The sequence below is a fragment of the Drosophila innubila genome (assembly GCF_004354385.1).
Source record: "Drosophila innubila isolate TH190305 chromosome 2L unlocalized genomic scaffold, UK_Dinn_1.0 4_B_2L, whole genome shotgun sequence".
Classification (NCBI taxonomy): Eukaryota; Metazoa; Arthropoda; class Insecta; order Diptera; family Drosophilidae; genus Drosophila; species Drosophila innubila.
This window is the reverse complement of record NW_022995372.1, coordinates 2,620,751-2,646,982: the sequence shown is the minus strand read 5'-3', so window position 1 is coordinate 2,646,982 and position 26,232 is coordinate 2,620,751. Positions and strand designations below refer to the sequence as shown.

At 33.6% G+C, this 26,232-nt stretch overlaps 1 protein-coding gene across 3 annotated transcripts in view; it reads right to left on the bottom strand.

Moving 5' to 3' along the window:
• LOC117781471 (rap1 GTPase-activating protein 1-like) overlaps positions 1–26,232 on the bottom strand; it is a 115,643-nt gene that overhangs the window by 76,764 nt on the left and 12,647 nt on the right. Inside the window, exon 2 of one of the 3 annotated variants that reach the window (XM_034618235.1) lies at positions 21,910–22,387. The exons of 1 other annotated variant lie outside the window; for it this stretch is intronic. In XM_034618235.1, the coding sequence (XP_034474126.1) occupies positions 21,910–22,181 (272 nt within the window). In that variant the 5' untranslated portion in view covers positions 22,182–22,387. Of the gene's footprint in view, positions 1–21,909; positions 22,892–26,232 lie in introns of those variants that run through there. One more of the 3 variants, XM_034618234.1, reaches the window with a different exon arrangement.

The window sequence follows — 26,232 nt, the reverse complement described above, 5'->3', positions numbered from 1 at the left end:
CAAATGAAAACGTTCAGAGTATTTGCGCCTGCAGGTGTATTGGAGAGCATCTTCTGTTAATTTGCTCTTATACTCGAATTCTTATGTATATTTATATATACAAACATATGTATATTCATATGCTTAAGAGGGAAAGTTTTTCTGTTTTATGGATCTTAATGATTTTGCTATCGAGCCATGAATGTCATTTGTTGTTAGGCTCAAGCTTCTACGCAATAATTTTGCTTTCGCACAAAATGTGCGCCTAAAAATAGACTGGAAAATTGATGCGATTATTGAAGTTTTGCTACTGACAGGCAACAAAATGGCTGCCAAAGCAGCGACAACAACAACAAAACCAGTATTAGCACCTGTGGCTTTGCAAAAGCTTTCAGCTTTCAACGTTCGGCTTTAGCTATCCAGCTGAGCCTATCGTCCACCTCCCGTGGCCTGAGGTCAGTTTTTGTTGCATGTCTCACTCTCGCTCTCTTTCCTTCGCTCTCTTTTGTTGCTCCCACTCTCTGTAGGTAATTTCCTATTCGTGATTACAGATTCTGCCGTCGACGTCGCAATGACAGGCAAATTGTTGTCTGGCTGGACATCAAGAGAGGGCGAGGCAGTAGGCGTAGGGGCGTGGCAGTCACAGGCAAAATGGCCATCCTGTTTAATTAAACTTTTATTTATTTCATTGCAATATTTTTAGGCTCCTGGGTTTTGAATTTATCTGCCATGTACACCCCCTGGCATATTGTAATAAAAAAAAGAATTTTAATAGAAATTTTAATTGTCATTTTCTAGAGAACTTTCTGTCACATGTTAAATGACATATATTTGAAAAATTCTTAGTTCGTTATTTTTCGATTTAATTGCAGTAAAATTTTAAATCATTAATACTTGTACTAAATTAACGACTAAATAAATTATAATTATTTAAGGAATTGAGTCCTTTGAAAATTAGTTGAAATTTATGATTAAGTTTTATACTTATAAAGATTTTTGTCTTAAAGCACTCAAATAATTTTGTACATTTAAAAAAACAACATCAAAAAATTACAATGTTTTTTTTATTATTTTTTGAGATATAATTTTATATTTCTCTAAGAATTTCTCTCAAGTAAATGAATTGAGCGTTTGCATCTGCATAAATGGTATTTTATATCATCTGTTTCAAATCATTTTAAAAGATGCAAATAAATGTTGTTAAATATGTTGGAAATTTAATGCAATTTATTTTCATATTTGATCGGAATTTACACTCAAGTCTCATTTATCAAATGTGGGAACCACCCTGTTGCACACACACACACACACACATACAGAAAGACAGAGACAGATGTAACATCGAGTCTTTATTTCGTTCTGGGGTCTTCCTACATGAGTTGTCGTCCCCCGTCAAGGCACAATATATGACCGACCATTCAAAGGTTCACTTGCAGCGATAAATATTGCAATTCGCAGCTTCAGCTTCATTTTCTGTCCCCCTTTCTACCTCCCTTCACTTCTGCCCCCACCAGTTGCTGTTGCAGTTGCAACTTCTCTCCTTATCAAAGGCTGCGACATCGACGAGTTTCTCACGATGACGACAACAACGAGGCGCAGGACAAAAGTCGTCGCCTCTTTTTGGGTGGCTACAAAAGTCTTATTTATGCGAAATGCCCATTTAAAGTTAATCTACCTTCTCGCTCTATGCACTGAGCGAAAGTAGTTATACTTTCCTTAAATTTATAATTGTTAGAAGTACGAATTACTGAAAATTAGCATATAAATTCTTCAAGCAAGTACTAAATATCTAATTATGAAGGATTTCTGCAAAAATTAGCATAATTTGATTAGGTACACAAATAAAAATTTAGAAAAATCAGTCCAACATTTTTCAAGCAAGTTATAGAAATCTTGCTATGCAGGATTTCTGATGAAATTTGAATAGCTTTAATAGGTACACAGATAAAAGTTCAGGTAAACGAAAAAATTCCAAGAATTTGAAAGATTTCTAATTTCTGTCAACGATTTTTAAAAATCGTTTTATACCTACTTAAGAAGTTGGAAAAATTTTAAAGTCTGCTCATAGATAAGGTACCATGTTTTTTTGAAGTATCATGAATATATGTCCAGCTACAGATTTGAAAGAACTTGAATCAAGTTTGATCAAGACTGTGCTTAAATCAAGAACTTAATTTACCATTTTAAAATTTCTGACTTAAGAGATTGCATTTGAAAAAGAGATCAAGACACACGGCTTAAAAAATCACTCCACAAATGTTTTGTATGATGTCAAGTTTGAAATGCGGAATTTGCAGCACAATATACTTGACTATTTCGCTCTGTGTATAATGAAATGGCTGGCTCGACTGTCAAGTGTAAGGTGGGCGTGTGTCGTGTTTGTCTCCATTACCAACCCATTTTCCGCTCCATTCCCATCCGATTTCCGATTCCCGATCCCCGATTGTCACGGCAACGCATTTATCAATATGTAAAGTTGCAGTTGGAACTATAACTGAAACTGGAACTGAAGTTGGAGTTGAGAATGGAGCTGGAGTTGGAGTTGGAGATGCCATCATCAGTTGCTGCTGGCGTTAAATAAAGTTAGCAGTTTGCTGTTTTCTGGTGTTTCAGTTTGTGGAGCAGTTCCCACAATGTGCCGTTATCTGGCACTTGCTGGGCGGTTTCATGTTTCGCTTTTCCATTGTCGTTCAAGCTGTCAACAACATGAATAATATTGAAAGCGACAAAATGCAACAAACACAAAAACTACAACAATTGAACGGAAATGTTGATGGAATGTGAAACACCTCGTAAGTTGAACAAACTGTCTCGAAAAGCAAAAATTGTAATGCATCAATTTAAAGCAAAATTGTCAACTTATATACCCTTATAATGTGAATTTCTACAGGGTATATTGACAACGAAATATATGTAATGCAATAAAAAATTCATCGCATTACGGAAACTGTCGCATTGATTTGAAATTGAGAGCCTTGCTTGGTGTCTACCGGAAGGAATATCAAATGGAAATATTGACATCATATTTAAAGGGCAGATTTTCTTGGAAATCTCTACTTACAAATATCCGGTTAAAATAAAGAAATATGTATGTTTCTTACCTGCAAAGAAAAGAAATACAAATATTTAGTTAATAATATAAATAATTAAATATTTTGTTTAGTCAAGAAATTAAATGAGTAACTAGAGATTATTTTTTCCAATTCGAAAAAATATTTAAATAGATTCAAGACTTTTATTTATTTATCTATTTATTTAGCATCGACTTAAGTTAGTTTCAAATTTATTTATCCATAACAATCCATAAACAATGAAGAGGATTGACTCTGTTTGTCTGCTAATTAAATATGCAAACAAAATGTAGTCAAAAAATGTCATTTATGGTTGGTTAAATAAATAACATTTTATTTGATATGTGAAACACTTCATTGTTGTTTTTTCCTTTTATTTATTGGGGCCTGTCATAAAGTTAAGTAAATTAAATTAAATGCATGTTGTATACAAAGTTAAAACAACATCCGAAAACGATAAAACAAATTTGCTAACTTTTTCTGATAATTTAACGATGCCTTTTTCAATCGATAATATTAATAATGACGATAGTCATAATAATCATCATTGATGATATTGATGATGATGAGGCCAATTTAGCAATATGCTGTCTGTTGCTCTAGGGAAGTTCAAATGAAATTATTCTCAATGTGTTTTGCACATAGCGAATAAACGAATAAACGAACGAATGTTCGAATGAATATCTCAGTGTCTCAACTTGAAAAGTGGAAATCCAGAGGGAAATCAGCACATTGAATCACCAGACAATATAAATCGAGTGATGGCACAACAACTAAGCAGTTATGTCAGTTTTCATTTGCCACAAAGCTCGATAGATCAAGTAATAATGGCACTAACTGCAATATTTTTCGATTAATATTGATAAGAGTTGATAACTGGGTAATGGAAGAGGTTGGGAAAGTAACTGATGGATCATTTCCATTTACTAAATATGATTAAACTTACTTAAAACTGAAATCAGCTCAACCTATACTATATTTAAGTGAAGAAGGTAGCTAAAAGGTGCTTTATATAAGACTTAATAGTTTATTAGCTTTAATAGCTTTATTTATATAATTTCAATTTATTTTATATGGTAGTTAAGATAATTGCCAATGATATCAGGCAATGTATGAATAAGTTTAATAACAAATAATTGTATTACTTATTTTTTAGTTTTACCACAAGGAAATTGTTTGCAAGTGACACAAGTTGGTAGATGCCAGATATAAATTTAAAGCGCTTACAGGTAACTTTTGAAGCTTAAGCTTTAAGGAGCGTCACTTAAAATTTTTCAATATAACCAAATAAAAGAGATTTTTGTATATTAAGTAAATTCACTCGCAGTGTGAACTTTGACCCTAAACTTGACCGACAGCAGATCGAATTTTCTAAAAAGCCAGCTAACTGCACGATAAAATCGTCTCAGCTACGTCGTGTGAAAATTTCAGCTTTCTAGTTCTTCCGGCTTGGTGTATACAATGAGCGAGTGTCAGTGAGTCAAAGAGAGAGTGAGTCAAAGAGCGAGTGAGTGAGTTGGGACAAAGAGCTTTATATATTTAAATTAATCGACTGAAATAAATAAATAAATATATTGAGCTCAATTTGACTTATTAATTAATTCCATTAGTAATAATTGTCGGTTTAAATGACACTTACAGCAAATAAATTTCCGAATAAACATCGCAGAAATTTATGATTTTTTGTGCAATTTGAATTTTAAATTAAATGTAAAATGCAAATAGGCGAAAGACCACAAAACATACAACAAAATTCTGTGACTACAAAATGTAATTTAGCTAATTTCATTCAATATAAATTATAAAGGTAAACAACAACAGAAAAAACAACAACAATAGCAACAACAATTAGTCAGCCAGCCACAAGAAAACCTTATAAGCGTGTAATTTAATTTAATGCAGCCAAAAACAACAACACGGGCGCGTGAATAAATGTGGAAAATGCTGCCGAGTTGCAACACAACGACAACAGCAAAAAATAACAACAGCAACAAACAGCAACAGCAACAACAAACAACAACAACAGCAACAAAAAATTTGGCTTTTAATGCGTTGCAATCGCCAAATCGCTGGAGCATTCAACAACTGCCAAATGGGTAACAACAACCACAACATTATCATCAACAACAAAAACAACTTCTCGTTGTAGACGGGGCGTGGCATTTGGGGCGTGGCATTTGGGGCGTCCAATTTAGCTTATATCATACAATTTGTTGCTGCTGCTAATAAAGTTGTATTGCCACAACAACAGCAACAACGGCAACAACAATTGTTGCCAAAATCAAAATTAGTTAAACTAAAGCAAACAAAAAAGAAAATAGAAAATAAAGATAAACATCAAAAATAAAAAAAAATAAATGTGCGTCTTAGCTGAAATTTGTTGTTGTTATTGTTGTTGTCTTGGCCAACAATCGGAAGTGCAAAATTAAAAGCCAGACGACGACTCGAAAAATCCAAGACAGTCTGTCTGGGTGTGTGTGAGTTTGTGTATATGTGTGTGTGTGTCTATGTGTATGTGTGTGTGTGTGTATTTAACTTTGACGGAAGTACGGCCTAAAAGTTGCCACTCTAACGGTAGAAGAGTGGAAGGAACTCGTACAAGTTCACCTAAAACTCACTGTAAACATTAGTCAACTTTTGAAATCCTTTAGAAGGGGTCTTAGGTTTTTAGCCAAGTTTAGCAATTACAGCTAGTACGACTTAACTTTCAGATGAGTCATTGGAAATTTCCTGTAATTGCGGAAATTAGACAACAGCAACAATCAGAAGGAATAATTTTTGGTTCATCCACACAAAAAAAAAATATATATATATATATATTTATTTTCTGGTATTATTATTTATTTTATTTTGCCATATTAATTAATTGTTATATTAATTAATTGTTATGCAAGACTAAAGAGTAGTCTTTAGACTTTTTATTTCCATTTCCAGACTTTCATTTAGTTTGTTTAAAAATTTTGAAAATTTATATTATATATTCTATAAATTTCATAGGAATAAATTAATCACAGCCAAGACTTATATATTGAAAAGTTCTTTTCAAAAAAGTAAGATACAGCTTTGAAAATTCGTATGTCCATATCTTACTTAGCATTTCATATATTCTAAAAAATTGTAGAAATCGTATTGTAGAAATTGAAATAACCACATATTGTAAATCAGAATTAACTTGAAGCTACATTAAAAAATAAATAATCAATTAGAAATTAACAGACGTAACTTAAAACGAGGTGGAGTGTGAATGTATTGTAATCAAATTGAATTTTATTGCAGGAATTAATGTAAAATAGTTTTATTAAGTTTTCTGAGCTAGACACAGGGAATCTAGTTGTGCACCCTTCAGCTCTGCAGTCTGTTCAAATGCAGCACTTTCCCAACACTTGGGTCTAGTTGCCACCCTGTAAAAATCTGGTTAACACCTCGACAAGAACATGTATTTACAGGCAGCCTCTAATTTCGAGTAGCGCCTCCTCTGTTGCAGGCAATTTTCAAGCACCACAGTTTCGAGTGTGTTTTCCACGTTGTTTTCGTCAGACTTGGCTAATGGCTGTGTGCAATTTGGCCTGTTAATTGACCAAACACTTGCACTGCCAACCAAAATGAGTGTGGCCAGTTATTAGTCGTCGCGTCGGTCAACAAAACTCTCGACTTAAATCGACTCTGTGCTTAGCACTTGCCCATTAATCAGGCTTCCCAAAATTGCCGTCGGGCTAACAATCAAATTTTAAACTATTAAATCGTTTCTCTTGTCACATTAGCCCAAATTTAAGCCAAATTGTTAGAAAATGGAGGTTATCTACAATGCAGCTTATAAACCCACTTAAAATTATTCAAACTACGCGAAATGAGTCGCCAGTCTTTTGTTTTACCAGATTTTAAACTTGCATAACTTTGTAAAAACTAACCCGATTTTCATGCGAAATGTCATTTTGATCATTATTTGGTGATTTAATTAATTTTGCATACAAAAAAAATTAACCTTTGATTTTCGGTAAAAAAAATTTTTTTTTTCTAAATCTTGATTTTTTACTTTTAGTTAACTGCTATTTTGGATTTGATTATAAAAGTTACGGAAGAGAACATTCTTCATAACAGTATTAAATTATTTTATTCCAAGGAAATACATACAAACATAGTTCCTATGCAAAAGTAAAAAAGTAAAGTTCAGAATTATATTTCATATTTAACAAAAAACTCTTTTCATATTAAGCTAAAATTAATTCTTTCATTTTATATTACAAATGAAAATGTACAAATTATTTTAAATTAAAAGGTAAATGGTGTGAAAATAACATTAAATTCTCGTCATACAGCAGAGCTGCCAAATTCATTGCTAGAAGAAAACTTTTAACTAATACTGTCATGGCAAGAAGGAGTAGCATTTCTTAGGAACTGTTAATAGAGCTTAGAAACTAAAATGACAGTTAAATTGGAAAACTTTCAAGATAGCTCAAACAGGCTTTCAATTAAGATACTATCATACACACACACATGCACACAGTTATTTTTGGTTGCCACCTGCAACGTTTTAATGGCCACGACTGTATATCGAAATCAAGGTTTCGTTAATTGCTTGAAATTTCTTAACTACAATTTGTGGACTCAATTACAATTATTGTGGTGCACTTTAATTGTTGTTGCACATTTAAAATGCAATTCTCAATTGCTTGCAATCAATTCGCACGTGCGACAAATTCACAATTCCAAAATTAACATTTATCGTTATTATTTTTTTGCCTTAAAGGCACATTAAATAGCACATAAATAATTCCATGGCAAAAAAAAAACAAAGTGAAAAAATTTCATGGAAAATTGCTATAGAAAATGCCGTGGAAATTGTATTGGCTGTCAAATTCAGATAAATTCAACTGAAATCTGAAATTGCTAACGGGCGCCACAATTTAAAGCGCTTTATTTAAGCCAGCCAAACAAAAATTGTTTCACTAAATTGAAAATAAAAAAAAGTATTATATTGTTGTTGTTTTTTTTGAGTACAATTTTTGTTTTGAGATAAATATATATATTTTATGACAAGCGAAATAAAATGCGCTTTAAAACGTGAAACGTTCATAAACAAAGGCCGGAAACAAATGGTCGAGCCCAGTGAAACAGTGGCTGCTAAAAGTGCGCGCACTGCAAAAAAAAAAAAAAAAATTGGCGACCAGACACTCTAGCGTTTATTGCACTCACCCAGGTCCACCCCATCCCCCACCCAAATTCCTCTGTCTCCCCATGTCAGCTGCTGGTCAGACAATTTGCAGTCTTGTCTGCGAGGCAGCCTGCCAAATTTAACCCCAGGCAATTTTAACACGGTTTTTTTCCTCTCTTCTTTTTTTTTTTTTTGGTTGCACATTTTCGTGCCGCACGCCATTTTTATTTCTCGCATTTTTCTCTCGCTTTTGCCGCAGCATTTTTCATAATTCTTGAGGCATTTTCGCCAGAGTCTCGAGTAAATAAAAAAAACCGCCAACTTGCAAAAGTCTTTTTTTTTTTAACTGTGTGGAAATTATATTTTGGCAGCGTGTAATAATCTCCTTTTACCGAAAAATGTTCAAATATATTTCATAGTTGCACTTTCTAGACGCCAGACTCCCTTCTTTCCCTCCCTTCTCAATTTCTGCCCAGCAAAGTCATAAATATATTGTTGCAAGCGAAGGAATCATAAATATGTCGTCGTTGTCATAGTTGTTGCTCTTCTTCTTGTTGCTGTTGTGGAGCCGAAAAAGTCCATATATATTTAGAGCTGTATCTGGTAGTGTGTGTGCCTTACATTTTGGGCACAAAATGATACAAAATCTATGTAATAACTCGAATGTTGGAAGAGACGCGGCCAAAAGTAGACAAAAACTTGTGAGAAGTGGACTGAGAGTGTAAGAGGAAGAGAGATAGAGAGAGAGAGAGGGTTGTGAGGCTGCTAAAGTACTAAGCACAGTGGGACAAGGGTAGTCTTTTGCCAAAGTTATGACAGTTTGAAGTTTTTGGGGAAAGTAAGGCAAAAATGCACAGTGACTATCAAAAAATGATGCAGAATCAAATTAGAGGCCATATCGTGATAAAATTGACATTTTGCAACGAAATCGGTTAAGATTTAACAAAATTATGACAGTTTAAAGCTTTTAAAAAAACGTCAATGGGAGGGTACGGAAAAAAGGAGGAAAAATATTGAATTTTTAAATTTTCCATAGCAGAATCATATTAGAGGCCTTATTATATAAAATTTAAATTTCACATGGAAATCGGTTAAGTTTTGACAATGTTATGGCAGTTTGAAATTTTTGAAAATTTTATTATATTTGTTAAGGTAGTTTTAATTCACCACTTGAATTGTGCTTTTCTATTTTAAATGTCAAGCTTAAAATTGTAATAAACCTTTAAGATTTGATTCACTGCTTTCAATTGATGTTCCATACCAACAAGTTTCAACCCACTGTGCCTCATCGCATACAATGGCACAAAGCTGTTGATATTGCTGTTGATATTGTTGCTGTTGTTGTTTTCTGTGCAACAACTAGAGACCACTAATGGTATATCTTTATGTCTGGGGCACACATTGTTATGGCTTATTTTAAAGAGTTATCGAAAAAGCATCTCGAAAATAGACAAAAAATTGCTACAAAATGTGCGCCGCAGATATGCAGAGTCTGATAATGGAGGGAAACTTTTTGGGGGGTGGGGGGCCATGTGGAAAGATTCCCGAGGGGAATGACAACTTGAAGATCAGACTTTAAAGCGACACATTTCGCAGCTGAATCCTGTAGAACCGTCGAGTTGCCCACAAGGCGTTGAAATTGTTTGTTTCAAATCAAAGCCCATGTTGATAATCGAATCATTGAGTTGCATACAAATTTGTAGCGACTCCCTAAAGCTTTTCCCCCTTCCCACCCGCGATTCCCCTGGCAATAGAATTGCTGATGAGCTGCTTTGGCTTTGGCGGCGCCTCCGAAGTCTCATTGAATTTGAAATGCAGCCATGGGCGATACAATAATAGCATACAAAATGCGACTTCAAATGAGATGAGATGTGATGAGATGGGGAATAAGAACTGACTGTGAAACTGAACCACAATTTGTGCCACATCTTTTTTTTTAGCACCTTCTCGAGAATCCTCCCACCTCTTATTCGTTGTTAAACTCCCCAGGCTGTCGTTGAATTTGAATTTCAGAATTGACGTCATCCACAATGCGCATATGATTTACTCGTACTTGTTGATTCAAATGGGCGGCCATGCCACGCCCACCTCGTCTCGCGGCACATTAGATAAGCAACTTGAGGGAATTGCAGCCGAGACTTAAGTTGTGCATGTTTGTGTATGTGTGTGTGTGCAAGTATGTGAGTGTCTAGAAGACAAAATATAAAAACAATAAAAGTTTGCAGCTTACAGAAGTTAAAATGCTCTAATCAAAGTTGTTAAAACACATATTTTTACATTTTCATTAATCAGACGCCTTTAGGCGATTATAGTAGCTTTCAGGAGCTTTCGGGAGCTTTCATAGAGCTTAAAGCAGCTTTTAAGCTCTCCAATTTCTTAATAAATTTATAGAATGAATCGATAAGTACGTCTATAGAAATTGTATACTCTTTAAGACTGCAATTACTTTCATAAAAGCTGAAAGCTCTTTAAATAAACTTTATACAGTACTTAGTTACACCTTCAGCTTTGCAGATATAGTTTCATAATTTAAATAAATTTCGGAAACGAAGCAAATGATTTGTTTCCAGCAATTGTAGGCTTTAAATGTTGAAAGCTTTTATTTATAACAAGATTTTTAGCTATAAAGACAGTTATTAGTATTAAATTAATATGCAAAAGTTAAATTATATTTTATGGTGTCACTAATGAGCTTTTCAGTCCAACCATATATTTTCAGTCAAATAATTTGTAGTAAGCTTTCAGCTACTTTAAGCTTTCTTAAAGTTAAAAGCTCAATAAATGTGCTTTTAAAGAATGCTTATATTTGTTCACTCCAAGCGTCCATTTCGAATTGATTTATTTTTAGTTAGCTTTCAGCTACTTGAAGCTCTCTTAAAGTTCAAAGCTCCATTAATGGGCTTTTAAAAAATGATCTTGTGTTTTCACTCTTCGAAATAGGTTGCCAAACTTATTTTCGGAAAGAGCATTTCGAATCGAAAAAACTGCTGTAAAAAATACGACAAATATTTGCAGCTCATTTGAGAATATGGAAAAGCAGCTTTTGTGAATTTGGTGCTTTGTCGTTGACGGCGACTTTTATGGCCGACAAATGAATGCAACAAAATTGTGAGACGAAAATTGAAAGAGACAGCAGTGAAACACGTAATTAGCCAAGTGAAACCCAACATGGCTAACAGACTTGAAGTGTCAAAGTGAGTAGGGGGGGAGAGAAGGAGGGAGAGGGTAACCCTAGTTGATATTTCACGTTAATCGAAAGTAAATTAAAATTGAAACCTTTTGCTTTTAATTGCAAACGAATTTAGAATTTTATCTCAACTCACTCGTCTCGCTCGACTTAATTGGGCGTTAATGAGTCTGTGCATTAAACGCGGCCAATTAAGTGTCTGAAAATGCCTCTAGACTCTAGAGAGGTGTTCAGTTAGACTTCTCGTAGTTGGAGATAAATTAACTCAGTTTTAACATTTAATTGTGCCCATAAAGAATGCCGAGGCTGAGACTACACTCTAGAGTCAATAAATTACTTAAGCTCAGGGATCGCAAATGAGAGTTATAAGTTTAAATAAAATCGTACCTTGCAAATAATTATCTAAATAAATAGAAAATTATTCGATATACAACTATTTTTGTTTGATATTCCGGAAAGTTTTCAGTGAAAACAGAATAATCTTTTATTTGAAATATTTATATCATAATCATAATTGGCTTAAATATTTTGTTAAAATTAGACTAGACTTAAACTAAATTTTAACTGCATAATTCATATAATTTTAAAATATGAATAAGGACTATAAATTCAAATTACTTATAAATATAACGAAATATAACAATAAACAAAAAAGAATTTAAAAATATTCAATCGATTTTTCTTAATATTAAGTGTGAATAATGTTGAAATTTTAAAGTTTTTGCTACAGAAATGTTACATGAAAATAATAATTTAAATTAAAATGGAAGCATAATTATTATTTAATCATTTTGTTTCAAATAAATTTGTAGGTTACTTTTTTATATGTTGATATTAATTTTTATCAAATAGTTTTTACTTTATAATTTATAATTATTTAGTAATAATTTTAACGGTCTCTGTTTTAGTTTCAGTTTAAACGTAAGTTTCATGTGTGATAAATTCAATTTGATACACATTACGTATACACCTCGCATTTGTCTACAGTCTTCTGTCATCTCTTTTCAGTCATCTTTCTTCTGTCATCTTTCATCTCTCATCGCTTCCATAAATTGCATAATTAGCTTTTGGTCCAGCTGTGACCTTCATCTGTATGCACAATCTGTATGCACAATGAACTTGGCCGCTAACTTTTGACTTTCTTTTGTTCGATCGATTACTCTTCCTCCTTCTACTCCTCTTTTTCAATCTTTTCACTCTCTGATCAGTTGGCCAGCTGCCAAAGTGGCGTCATTTGCATATTTACATAAATTTGCGTAGTAATCATTTAAACTGTCCGTCATTTGGTCTCACTTTAGTCTGTCTTTATCTCTATTCCGACGATCATGACGATCGCTAAGCCAAAATCTCGATGTCGCCACACACAGAGACACAATGAAAACATTTATAAGAAAAAACAGAAATAATAAGAAACAAGATGTTTGCATGGGCAATACCCTGTAAACATGCGACAATGAAATATTTTCTATCCAGCAACCACAAAAATATTTTTAAGAGCTTTACATTAAATGGTAACATACGTTGCTGTAGAACCGTATCTATTTAGCTGGCCGCGACTGTAAACAGTAGTCGTTTTCTAGTTGCTGTGGATGCGATTGTCTGTGATGTTTGTCTGTCTGCTTCAATCAACTGGCAGCAGCAACTATTTTTGGTACGCTGCCAACAACTGCAACTGCAACTACAACAACAACAACAACAACGAGAGCAACAACAATAATAACAACAACTTATCGTCACAGTCGCATGCCAAAAACGCTAAAAGTGGCGGCTGCTTTTGACCCACTGACTGATATACAAAAAGTTTTGCAGTTTTCAGTTTGCCGGTTGTCGGTTTCCAGTTTCTTGCATTGTGTTGTTGTCGTTGTTGTTGTTGTTGTCGTTGTTGTTGTTGCAAATGCAATTAACTTGTTTAACATTTCGGGCGCCAGTTGATCTCCGGCACTGCCACTTGGCCTACTCAATTCCCCCTGTCTGTATCATTCTCCTTTCAAAACAGCAACTCTAAGTATTTTCCAGTTTTCACTTTAAGATTAAAATATTGATTTTTGACACAACTCACAAGACAAAAAAATTACCGAAAATATGACTAGACTTTAAAAACAACATTTACTTCCTGAATTTTGTCAGTAAATAAATAAAATTAAAAAATAAAATGAAATAACATTTAAATTTAAAAATTTGTTAAGAAGTACTAAGAATTTTGATTAAACATAATAAAGGTTTAAAATAAAAGGCATTTTTGAAGAGTTATACTAATTATTAACTTGTATAAAATGATATAGATGAATATTGAATAAAGATAAGGACTTAAAATGTGACGATCTCCAGCCAAAAAATGAAAAATGTAGGAAAGAAATAGAAAAAATACCTTTGATTTATAATAGAAAGACTGTAAAAATTGCAATTAATACAAGTAGATTTCAATAAATTTTTCATCTTTGTGGGTGAAATTTTAGTAAGCTAATAGAGGCATGCACTTTCGCATTAAATATTCAAAAATATGTCAATTTTGGGATTGTCAAAGTTGGAAGCAGTGAAATAAGTGTCTGCCTCATCAGATATTTAGATATGTGCGACAAAAACACTGAGAACAACAAAGTTGAGTGCCACAATATGTCATTCACCGCAAAATGTAAAAGTTTTACAAGTGTTTTTGACTTTTTACAGCCGAGAAAGAGAGAGGGAGAGAGAGAGAGAGACGAAGACTGTAAGAACTAATGAAATAGCGTGTTTTTCTGCTTCTTGCATTTTTCCAACTCTGTCTACAAATTCCAATTAATAATTCATAAACATTTGCCTCAGCGTCTTCCCAATGGTTTTCCCCATTTTTCTCCCCCCCCCTTCCCCTTCCCCCACCACTTTTCTCTGTTTGAATAGCCAACACTTGGTGTTGTTGTTGTTGTTGTTGCTTTCTTGGCAATTTGTTTGCAGCATTAAAAAAAAAAACACTACAAAAAATAAATTTGTTTGAGCTGCCTTCGTAATTGGGTTACCAGTGAAGCAGATGACGCTGACGTCGACGTCGACGTCAACTGCAGCCGCAGCCGCAATATGAGATACATAGATACAAAGATACAAAACTTGCAGTTGCAGTTGCCAAGTCAATTAAGTTGAATTTTCTGTTTGTTTTCTTTAACTTTTGCGTTGTGAATAAAAGTGAATAGCAAATGAGTCTGCTCATATACTCATCATAAATGATATCTCAGACATATTTTTTTATTATGGCTTTTCCTTGATTTTTTATGTGTCTTTCAAATGATTATGAGAAACTAAAAGATGATCTGCTCTATAAATTTTAAGAGAATGCATAATCTCTCAGTATGACTATAAATTTCGATATTTCTAGAACGTTGTAGTCTAAAGTGCTCGACTTAGAGATACCCTTGCCCATATAGATTTATAGATATTCAAATCTATAATTATTTTATTTCATTTCTAGATTTGAATTTTTTACAAATGTGCCTTAAATATGTTTTTACTTGGACAGATTGCCATTCGAGTCCCAGTATTTTATGAACTTAATATTGAAGATGACTGTTCTTAGTGTAAATACATTATATTATATACTTTATGGATTCAAACATATCTCTTTAAGCTTGTTACATATATTTGCACAAAACTATTACACCTTTTTCAATGAGCACAGCGTATTAATATCAATTTTCCTAATTGCCAAAGTGACAGAAAGCTACCTTCTATATAAATCTCATGAATAACTCATGTAGGTATTTATTAGCCTCATTTCTCAGAGAAAGACAGGAGGGACCTTTTCAATTTTTGCATAATTGTGCGACAACAGAAAACACCGAACCAAAAACAATAAACAAAAAAAAAAAAAGGGAAAGAAAAGGCAAGTTTTGTGTGTGTCGAAGAAAACAAAAGTTACATCAGTTTGTCAGTTTGTCAGTCTGTCCCTAAACGCTAAATCTAACCAAGGAACCAAAGAATGGTCCACTGACAAAGGTAGATACACCTGTCTCTGTCTCCAGCTCCATTTGCATCTCTTTCTGCGATTCGGCAGCTGGAAATAAATTGTCGAGGCATAAATTAGCGTCAAACTGCGAAATTGACTTTCGACAGACAAACTTGGGTGAAACGGGTCGATCAGGGAAGGTACCTCCCTCCCCCCACACACGCCAAAAACAATGGAGAAGAGTGGTGTAGGGTTGTAGAGGGTGTTGGGTGTCCCCAGTTTCCAATTAGTCGCATTTCTAATTGTGTGCAACAGGCCAACAGAGAAGAGAAAACAGAGAAACACGACGATGTCATTCCCGATTCAGTGGCATGGAAAATAACAAGGCTTTCACCGCTCCCTACACCTCTTTTCCTCACTCAACCTCACTGGTCTCCCACGGGAAACTGTTGCTACAATCTGTTGCCGTCTCTTCAGTTTTTTTTTTTTTGTTTTTTTTATTGATTTTTCATCTGTCTCACTTGGCGTGACTTTAATTTAATTGTTGTCAGCATCTTTGAACTTTATAATGCGACACCTCCAAGCACTGTCTCCCCTCCAACCACCCCTCCCTTGCCAACGCCCATGTCAGCTGATAATAAATTATTAATTTGGAGCGATTAAGTGCCTTGACAATCGTAAGTTCGTAATACTCATTGATCTCTGCCGCCCAAAAAAAAAAAAAAAAAACAAAAACACTAGTAAAAATGTTAACTTCACACCGCCGAAGATTTGATACCCTTATGTTGAGCTATCTGCGAAAATAACAAATATCTTAAAAAAAAATCTTTATTTTTCAATAATCGTACTAGATACTATATATAATATAGTGAACCGATTTAAATCAAATTTGGTCAGTATATGTATAACTACACTAGAAACATGTTTTGAGAGATTGGTTGATATATCTTTAAAAACAAAAAAGTTCTTTATGCTTCAACTTAATTTTCGACCAATCGTTCCTTTGCCAGCCATATAAAATAGTATTACGATCCAGTCTATTTTAATCATTTAACGTAAAAATATTCGACAAAAAAACAAACAAAAAGTTATAAGAGTCTAAATACAATTATAAAACAAAAATGCTAAATTAGCAATTAAATTATATTAAATATTCTTAAAATTTAAAAATACAAAAAAATTAGGTTTCATCAAATTTAAAGCATAATATTTTTTTTTTTATAACTGATCCAGTATTTTGTGACATAATTGTAATACCCTCTACAAGTGTAAAAACATCAATATGTCGATTACAAAACTAGTTTCCTGTATTTAACAATTGATTGAATATCGCGAATTGTGAACAGTGAATAGTGAATAAGCATCAGCTGAATTGTGAATAACGAATCGTGAGTTGAGATTTGTGTTTTGTAAGTTTTGAAGTTGACCGTTTTCAGGTTTCTTGAACTTGGCTCACATTTTGTAGCTCAATCACAAGTATTTCTCTCTCTTTGTCTCTCTCTTTCTCTCTTTTTCTTATTATCTATCTTTCTCTATATCTTTTATAAAACTGACAGACAGACGGTGCTCTTGAAGTGCCGTTACTCTTTGAGAAACCCTCGGGGGGCTTGGCACTTTTAAGTGTGTCGCCGTTAATTGTTCATAGAAAATAACTTGAAATTCTTTATCAAGATTTTGCGTAATGCAATAATTTCAACTTTCAATTACCCTGTAATTAACTTTGAAAAGGGTATATAACTTTAAAATATTTTAACATAGAGCGGAGTTTAATTTATAATGCAAATATTACTCATTTTAACATGTTGATATTATTTTACAGGGTATATTTAGTCATTCTACATTGTTATTTGCTTAGATCGAGCACTCTATAGACTAATTTATTATTACATTTTCCAATATATATTCAGGGTATTAACTAGTCAGGCATGCTCACTTTACTAAAACTTTCCAAATCGCTAGCTTTAATAAATCTACAGAGTACTTAAATACATCAGGAAGACTCAAAATTAAGAGCTTTTTTACAGGGTATCAAAGAGTTGAGCATACTTTTTTTTTATAAATGCGTAAACCTTTCTTCCGACATAATTTTGACAGCATTTTTTGAGTAAATTTTTTCGTATTTTGACCAGGGTATCATCTAGTCGATCACACCCACTTGCTGTTTATCGATTTTTGTTTGGGCCAGCGACACTTTGTGGCAATTGCTAAAGAATCACGTACGCGACCATGCCCCAACGCCCACCAAATGCCTTCAGTCAGCGACTCCAACTCTTGCCACATGCCCCCTCCTTTTCACTTCCCCTTCCCTACTCGTGCTGTGGCATAAATAAGTCTTAGTCGCGGCTCAAGCGAGTTGGCAACTCTGTCAGCTGGCTCCTCAAATGTCACGTGCAGACGAAGGAGAGTCTCTACATTTTGTAGTCCTCTTTCTTCTCTTGTCTTTCGGCTTTTCTCTCTTTAAACTAGTTCATTCAAATTGCAATTTAGCTCATCCATTCATCCAACCAATCATTAAGTCATTCGTTTTGCCAATTTCAAAATATTTAAATTGCACCACTTGCCAAACTTGCCCCACTTGCCCCACTCGCTTGGTGGTCAACAATGGCAACACTGAGAGTCACCGCCACATTGAGCCACCCACAAAGCGGAACAACAAACTCTATTGCGTGTCCAGCAGAGTTTTCAAAATCCAAAATTATCTTGCAAATGATACAAATAAAATTAAGAGAGAGTAGTAGTCGATTTGTAAATACCCCGTAACAAATTTTTACTTTAATTTTCATTTCAGTTTTATAGATAAACTTATACTTAAACATTTTTGACACTTTCCATATATAAAAATCACTTTCAGTAGTGTAAAAGTCTTTAAGTTTTTTTCAATTCTAATTACAAATTTTTAAATTAATTAGAGTTTTCTTTTTCTTTTTTTTTTTTGTATACATTGTTACCATATGTATTTAAATTTTTAAGGCTTAAGCTCCAGACTTTTTGACATTCATTTTTTTTCAATATATTATAATTCAAATCTTTGTCTGTAAATTAAAAATTGAAGTTTTTATTATTTTTTGTATTTCAACATTATTTAAAACGGTTTTAAGTGTTCTCAAGGTATTCAAAACAAAAACGAATTTTAAAATTTAAGCTTTCGCCTGACAATGTAAATTTTTATTTATAAGTAAATACTAAACTTAAAATAATATATGTATTTTTCTGCTGTCGAATGCCTTGAGTTCCAGTAAAACAAATCTGTGCTATTTTTAAGTAAGCTTTTAAAACAGCTTCATATTTACAGGGTATTTGCAAAAGTGATAAATGATCTAACCTGGTCAGCTGCTTTTTGTTCAGTTATTTGGCACGAGTTTTGCATATAAATTGGCCTGAAAATGCCATTGAAATTGGAGATGGCCAAATTCTGAAGATGAGATGCCGCTGCATGTTGACCAAGTTAACTGACTGACTGATTCTCGTAAACTGGGCTAACTGCTTTTGAGGTCAACTAACTGACAGCAAACGAAATGAAGATCGAGTTCGAGTTGAACATTAAGATGAAGTGTAGACAGAGAATGATGGGAACTCTGGATAGGGTTGGAGAAATGGAAAAATGGGAAATGAGGATTAAGCCCTGCCAAGAAAATTAAGTAAAAATAGCCCCAAAAGAGTTGAGAGGGGAAAATGGGGCAACGGAAGTGTTTATGTTTATAAAAATGTTGTCTAAATGAAAAAAATGGGGAGATGTGTGTGGAAAGCAGCTAAAAAAAAAACTAAATGAAAGCAAATGAAAATCCCTTTTGGGTTGTCAAGTTCAAGCGGAAGAGGAGGGAGAGATGTCATATTATCCAGAGAGCCCTAAGGCACTGAAGAAAACAAAAACATAATCAAAAAAAAAAAAAAATAATATGAAAATTAATTTTTTTTCCCAGTGACAAAGCGACTTGTATAATAATTATTTACAAATGTGTTCACAGATTGAGCAAAGGAGAGGGAAATGCGGCTTACAAAGCATTGTTCAAGTTTTCGCTTTTCAATTAGTTTTAGGATGGCAAGGGGGTGGGAAGAGAGGGATTGAGGGGGGTCTCCCACACACGGAGAATGAGTTAAGCATCCGTAGGTATCAATTACAAGTCTCTAATGCGAATATAACGAGCAAAGAATTACAAATAACAATAAGGCGAATATGAGACGTAAGCAGCAAAACAAAGCAAAGCCGCAGACAAAAACGGAGACAGAGAGAAAGAGTCTCAGGCCAAGAGGAAGAGAGACAGACAGAGGGAGAGGGAGAGAGAAGGTAAATGCAGTAAGTAAAAGATACGCGATACAAATGAAGCGCAGCGCAATTCGTGACAACTTGTGGCAGGTGCAAGTGAAGGGCATTAAGTAAACAGTCAGAGAAAGAAATAGAAAATGAAAAAAATAAATAAAAAGAAAGAGAAAGAGAGGGAGGAGCGCTGTAAAGTAAAAGAAAAAGCGAAAACAAACTCAAGCTGAAACTTGTCTTGAAATGAATAGAATTCTAATAGAATGGACAACAATAAATGCATGATAATGGAAAGCAGACTCATAAAAACGCTTTAAAGCTGTTGAAATCGCTTATCAATTGCAGAAGAAATGCAGCCATTGTTAGAAAAAGGTATTTACTAGACTTGTCAGATATTATTTGCTGATTTACGACCAACTTCCAAGTGATAAAAAGAAAATTAAGCAACTTTACGAGTGAAAAGTGAAAATAAATTCAACCAATGAAGACAATAGAACTTATAATATGAAATTAATCAGCATTTTGATTTAGAGTGAGGAAAGAAATGGTCACTCTAATGAATATTTAATGCTAATTATCTAAAAATTGGTAGAAATCGGGAATTTAAATCACAAAATGATTCAGTTTTTCTTGAATTAAACAATTAATCAACATTTTAGTAAGTGCGAGGAAAGAGATGGTCACCCTTCACAGTTTTAGAAATTTACAATTAAATTATTATTTTTTGTTTATAGAATTTAGCAAAAAGGAAAATATTGTCACTCCAAATTTTAAAAGTATTCCAAGTGATCAAAAATAGTTCAAAATCAATAATGGAATTTTTATGATTTTAATTTACTTTCTATAAGTGTGAGTAAAGAGATGGATTAAAAAAAGAATTTTTAGTCAGAAAAAGAGTTGCAAAAGAAACCTATGGAAAATAGTACATTAACATAATTTAATCATGGTCACTCTAATTTATTTTTAAAATTTTTATTTTTGAGATTAAGTGTATATTTAAGTGTCTTTTAGCCTGACAATAAATAAATAATGCTCATTAAATACGATAAGTCTAAAAAGTAATAGAAATTGGTTATTTCAATACCTGAAGAAGGATTAAATCAGAATTGCAATTTATTTTATTTTTTGCGACTTTTTAAGGATTAACAATATATACTTTCACAATAGAACTATAATTAAGCTCCTTAAATCAAAGAAAGTCTCTCACATTAGAATAATTCACTAGTTAATACCACTGTTCAAGCTGAAATCTCTGACGTCAGAGAACTATGAATTGGCTTTCAAGTGGATCCCAGTTCATTAGTAATACATCTGCCACCTCTGTATCCCTCACGTAGTTCATGGGATAAACAATAGGTGGCCATGGTTCATTGTTACGTCTTGTGTAGCAAGTTGCAAGTTGCACGATGCAAGTCGAAGCCAAAACAAATTGGCAGCAACAACTTTGGCCAATCAACGGCATCGACACAACAGAATTGCGGTGAAATTTTGATGGGATGAGGCAAGTAGCAAGTGGCAAGTGGCAACTCGTAATTGCAACTGCAACATACGGTGGCAAACTGCGATGCAATGCAGCCATTATAATGAAGACCACAAAAACCAAAGGAATGCGACAAAATGTGTAGGAATAAATGGGGAGAGAGGTGGCAAAAAAGAGAAAGAGAGAGAGAGAGAGAAATGTAGAGAGTGTGAGATTTTTTTGGAGCAACTCATCAAAAAGTCATCCATCATTGGCAATTTTGTTGAGGCGCCACATTGCGTCAATCTTGTCCCTCAAATGACGGAAATGCAATGCCCTCTTAATGGCCCGATAAATTGTGTATTTTGTGTTTTAAAAATTTTGAATAAATTTGTAAGATTTACCAAAAAAAGGTAAAAGAATTTTGATTAAATTAAAAAATTTGCATAGAAAATTAAAGAAGTTAGAGATTCAAGCTCCAAAAGTATTTAGAATAAAAAAATTAGAAAAAATATATGCTTTGATGTTTTCTGAACTCGAGGAAAATTTTTTTTTTTTGAAACAGTAGCTTTATACATTTTTAATTTATTTGGTCAAATTTTTGTTATATAAAATAATACGATTTATAATGGAATATTCTTGAAATCTGTAAATAAAAGTCGAAATTACATTACTAATTTATTAATAAAAGTGGCCCGATCTTTAGTAAAATGGTTTTGACTTTGAATTTTCCAAATTGTGTTTTTTTCTTAAATAAAATCTTAATGATTGGGCTCTGAACTTTTATTTCCCAATTTGAAATATCTTGATTTTTTCATGTCTGTTCCCTAAATTTGGTATATTTAGACTTGTGTGTAACATATATTTAAAGGGTATATGTGTGTTGCACCTACCCGGCTGGTGAGGATCCCTGGCTGAAGCTTTTGCCAGCTGCCACTGCGGCCGTAGCATGAATATGACGTTGCGGCGGAGTGGGCTGATGATGCGGCGAGGAGGTTGCCGAGACAGTGGGCGTGCTTTTCGTGGAGGAAGAGCTGCCACCATTTGCAGCACTTGTACCACTTGCACCACCTGCCACTTTGCGTTTGGGCGACAACTCCTGTGCTCCATTTTCACGGACATTTTCCGTGTTGACCACCTGCTCCAGCATGTGTATTTTCAGCATCTTTGATTGATGTTTGATTGACGTTGTTTCTTTTGAAATTTGGGATTGATTTTGGATTTGTTTTTCTTTTCTTTTGTTTTTTTTTTGTTTTTTTTTTTTTTTGGCTTTGTATTATTTGGTTTCAATTATTTTGTTTTGGTTGCTTTTGGTTTACGCTTATTTCACTTTGCACTTTTCTTTCACTTTGCAAGTCTTTTCGGCATGTGCTGTAGATCGAAGGTGGTAGAGAATTGAAACTTATTTGTGGCCTTGTTTTAAAATTAATGCAATCAATTTGTGTGCACATCAAAAGCAAATAAAAAGAGAGGCAGTGAGAGAAAGAGAGAGGAGAAAAATAAAACAACTTCTCCAGTAGCCAAGTTTATTAATTAAATTTTTGGTCAGTTGACTTTAAGTGCGTTTTGAATGCCTTTTATGATAATTCAATTTACGATGCGGCAACTGGCAACAGACAACAACTTGCAACTTGCCACACGCCACACGCCACCACACAGACAATTTCTGTGAGTTTACATGACGAACAGCTGCTCAAGAAGGTAGAAAATGTCGATAAAATGACAGCAGGCTGGACAAATGCAAATCTGCTTTTGTTGAGAGCATATTCGACTTGAAGATATGCATCAATCATAATGAAATTTTCAGAATATAAAAACGAGATATTTATTCAAAACTTTGCAAAAAATCTAGTCTATAACTTAAGAAATGTAGATTTTAGAATAGCTTTAGAAATTTAGGGAAGATGAAAAATACACAATTCTAAAGTTGATTAAGACATAATTTAGATTTACTGCGTGTAAGGTATAAGCAAGTTTGGATATTAAATTTATAATAAGCCGGGACTAGAAGTCTCGACTAGCAGATGCCCATTGATTTTTTAATTATTTTTTTAAAATTAAATTGAAAATTTAAATATTTGAACATAGAGACAATAGCTTAAGCCTGAAGTCAAGTCAATCAATAAAATAAAAGTAATTGAGAAGAGTTTTGAAAAATTTAGAAAGATAGCAAATAATAAAATAATAAACATTTCTAAAATCAAAATGATACGACTTATTTATTTTGTTTTTTAAATCGGACAGCTTTAATAAAATAAATATAAAATTAATTATCTGTTCATCGTTAAGGTTTCTCAATTTCTAACAGTACTTTCATTTTTAGCACATTTTATTGACTAAAATTTAAATTTTGGAATTTTTTGTTTATTATTATAGAAGCATATTTATTATATAAGAGCTTAAGTCTACTTCTAAGAGACAAGTCAAACGACTCTATTTAGATTCGCTCTGCATAGGGTATAAAAAGATGGAAATTTAATAACTGCAAGTTGAGTAGAAGAGAAGTTAACTTTATGGTCGGTCGTAAAAGCCCATCAAATGTGCTTTGTGAAAAACAAAGGAAATCACTCAAGCCCAAAAAATAAAGTGCTGGGCATATTAAGAAATAATGCTGAAAAGCCAATGGCATTGCTTTACACTTTCCACTTTCCACTTCCCACTTTCCGCTTTCCGCATTGCTTTGGCTTTCGCTTTTGTCCAACGAAGCGAGGAAAAGCGCGTGAAAATGCGTGCAATATGAAAAGGCAATGACAGGCAGACAAACAGAGAGAAAAAGAGAGAGAGATAGTCTAAGAAGAGCACAGACAACCCGCACATGTGTAATACGAGGAAAAGTCCGTCATAAAAACAAAGGGGGAATACCCCCAAAGCACATTTAAGTGGAAACGTGGAACAAAACCATCATGAAAAGCACTCGGAGCAAAACTGGCTGCTGTCTTGAGGCAAGTTGACTTGAACCTGCCCCACTGACAATTGGCTTAAGTCTCCAATTGAGGAGGGTTGACTGTATACAGAACGCAAGTCGGTAAGGTAATGGCTGAAAGGCACGTGTCCAAGTGCCGCCAAGAAGATTTATATTCCATGGCATTGACTGAAGGCATGTGGCAACTGCCTAGACTCGTTGTCAGTGGTGTCTCGGTGGTGCAGGCAACACAACATAACACCACACTCACAGTCAACATTAGCTCAACCCCCTTTTTGTCTGAGTACGGGCGGTATTAACTTTTTGGGCTAGAACAAAATCATTTAAGGACTTTTACTCAAAGGAACATTGGACGCGACTCATGACAAGTGGCAATAAGATTATGCTTGCCTCAGGCTGAAATTAACGTCAGCACTTGACTTAATTAGATGGACTAACTCCTAAATTCTCAAACTTCTAAATTGACTAAGTAATTAATTTTGCTATCTTTAAGTGCCAGAGTTGATTACTTAATCGAAACTTATGTATATGGTAGAATGCTGAATTTGAATACTTTACTGAATATGTTACAATTATATAAGGAGCATATGGTCAAAAAAAATGAAATTTTCTATATGAACAAAACTTAAATGCAACTTGAATTAAGACGTCAAACCATGATTAAAATCACATTCCGCTTGAAAATCGGTTCAGTTTTGCGAAAGTTATGTATGTTTGAAATTGGTCAATCCTTTGAGTAAGCCACTTTACAAGTCAAAATTTTTGTCCAATTTGACATGATTTTTTACAAGAAAATGAAATGTATCAAAATCAAGTTTTAAGTGTTGTTTTGTACTAATTACGATATAAGGAGTTGATTAAAAGTAAAAACTTGAGATTTAAATTTTTCAATTTTCAAAATTTCAAAGGGGGGACCCTTAGCATCAACATCGAGATCTAGAGGAAAATTTTTTTTTTCTCGAATTTAATAAAATTTGAATGCAGAATGAGTTAAGAGGCCAAACTATGTTCATAATGACATTCCTCTTGAAAATCGGTTTAGTTTTGCCAAAGTTATGAAAGTTTGAAATTGGTCAAACGTTTGACTTAGCAACTTATCATTAATATCATAGCCACGATCCAAAGGGAAAACTTGTCGAAATTAATTAAATTAGAAAGAAGACAAAATTTAAAGGCCAATTTATGATCCAAATGACATTTTTCTTAAAATTCGGTTCAGTTTTGACAAAGCTATTTATTTATTTTGGTTACTCTACCAAAAATTAAACGGTGTTATTGTATTTGCAATCTAAGACAATTTCATAAGATAGTAATTTGCAAGTGTATTCAGCTTAACCCAATAAAATCCAATCTTTCCTATTATTTATATCATTCATCATTAGGGAAAATATAATATGTATTAACCCTGGCCTAAATCGATAAGTCTACACTGTGGCGTCATGTCACAAACTTGCCCCATCATTTGGAAAGGTAAGTAGGGAGCAGAGGGGACAGGAAATTGCTAGGAAATGATCTCAAATGAAATCAAATTACTAAAAAACATAATAAAAATCATTCAACTTGAATCGAATTAAGAGCAAATGATTTATTTTGATTTTCTTTTATATACATATTTATTTCTCTATTAACGTTTATTTTTTAGCCGCAAATTCGACACGCAACTTCCGCTGCAAATTCGTCTTTTCCGCATGCGAAATGACAACAACAGCAACAACAACAACGACTTCAACAACAACAATAATGTACAACATAATCCACGCTCAGGTGAGAATGATATATGTATGTAGAGATACATACAATCATAAAATACATATAAATATATATAAACGTATCGCTCATAAAATAAAATTAAGTGAGCAAATTCAATTGCGAGGCACAGAAAAACAACCTTACCCGCTCGAGACCCTCCTCAGGTCCCCTAGCTCATTCGCTTCTATGCAAAATATAATCCATTATTTTTTTATGCTTAGGCTCAAGTGTGAGGTAGGCAGAGAGAGGTGGTGTAGAAGAGAAAGAGACGGAAGGAGAGGGTAGCAGGGTGGCAGGTAGGGGTACTCAAGCTAAATGCAATAAAAATGCATATAGAATAATTTATTTAAACCAGCATCCAACCGCCCCCATCAAACTACAACGACGACGACTTTGACGACCTTTTATGGAAGTGAACAAATAAATATAAAAAATATTAAATGAGTACTACAGATATAGCGATATTTTAAAAAGAAAGAAGGAGACAAAGCGAAGAATGGAGAGAGAGGGAGCGAGCACAGTTGTGTAGGACGATTGCTCAGCT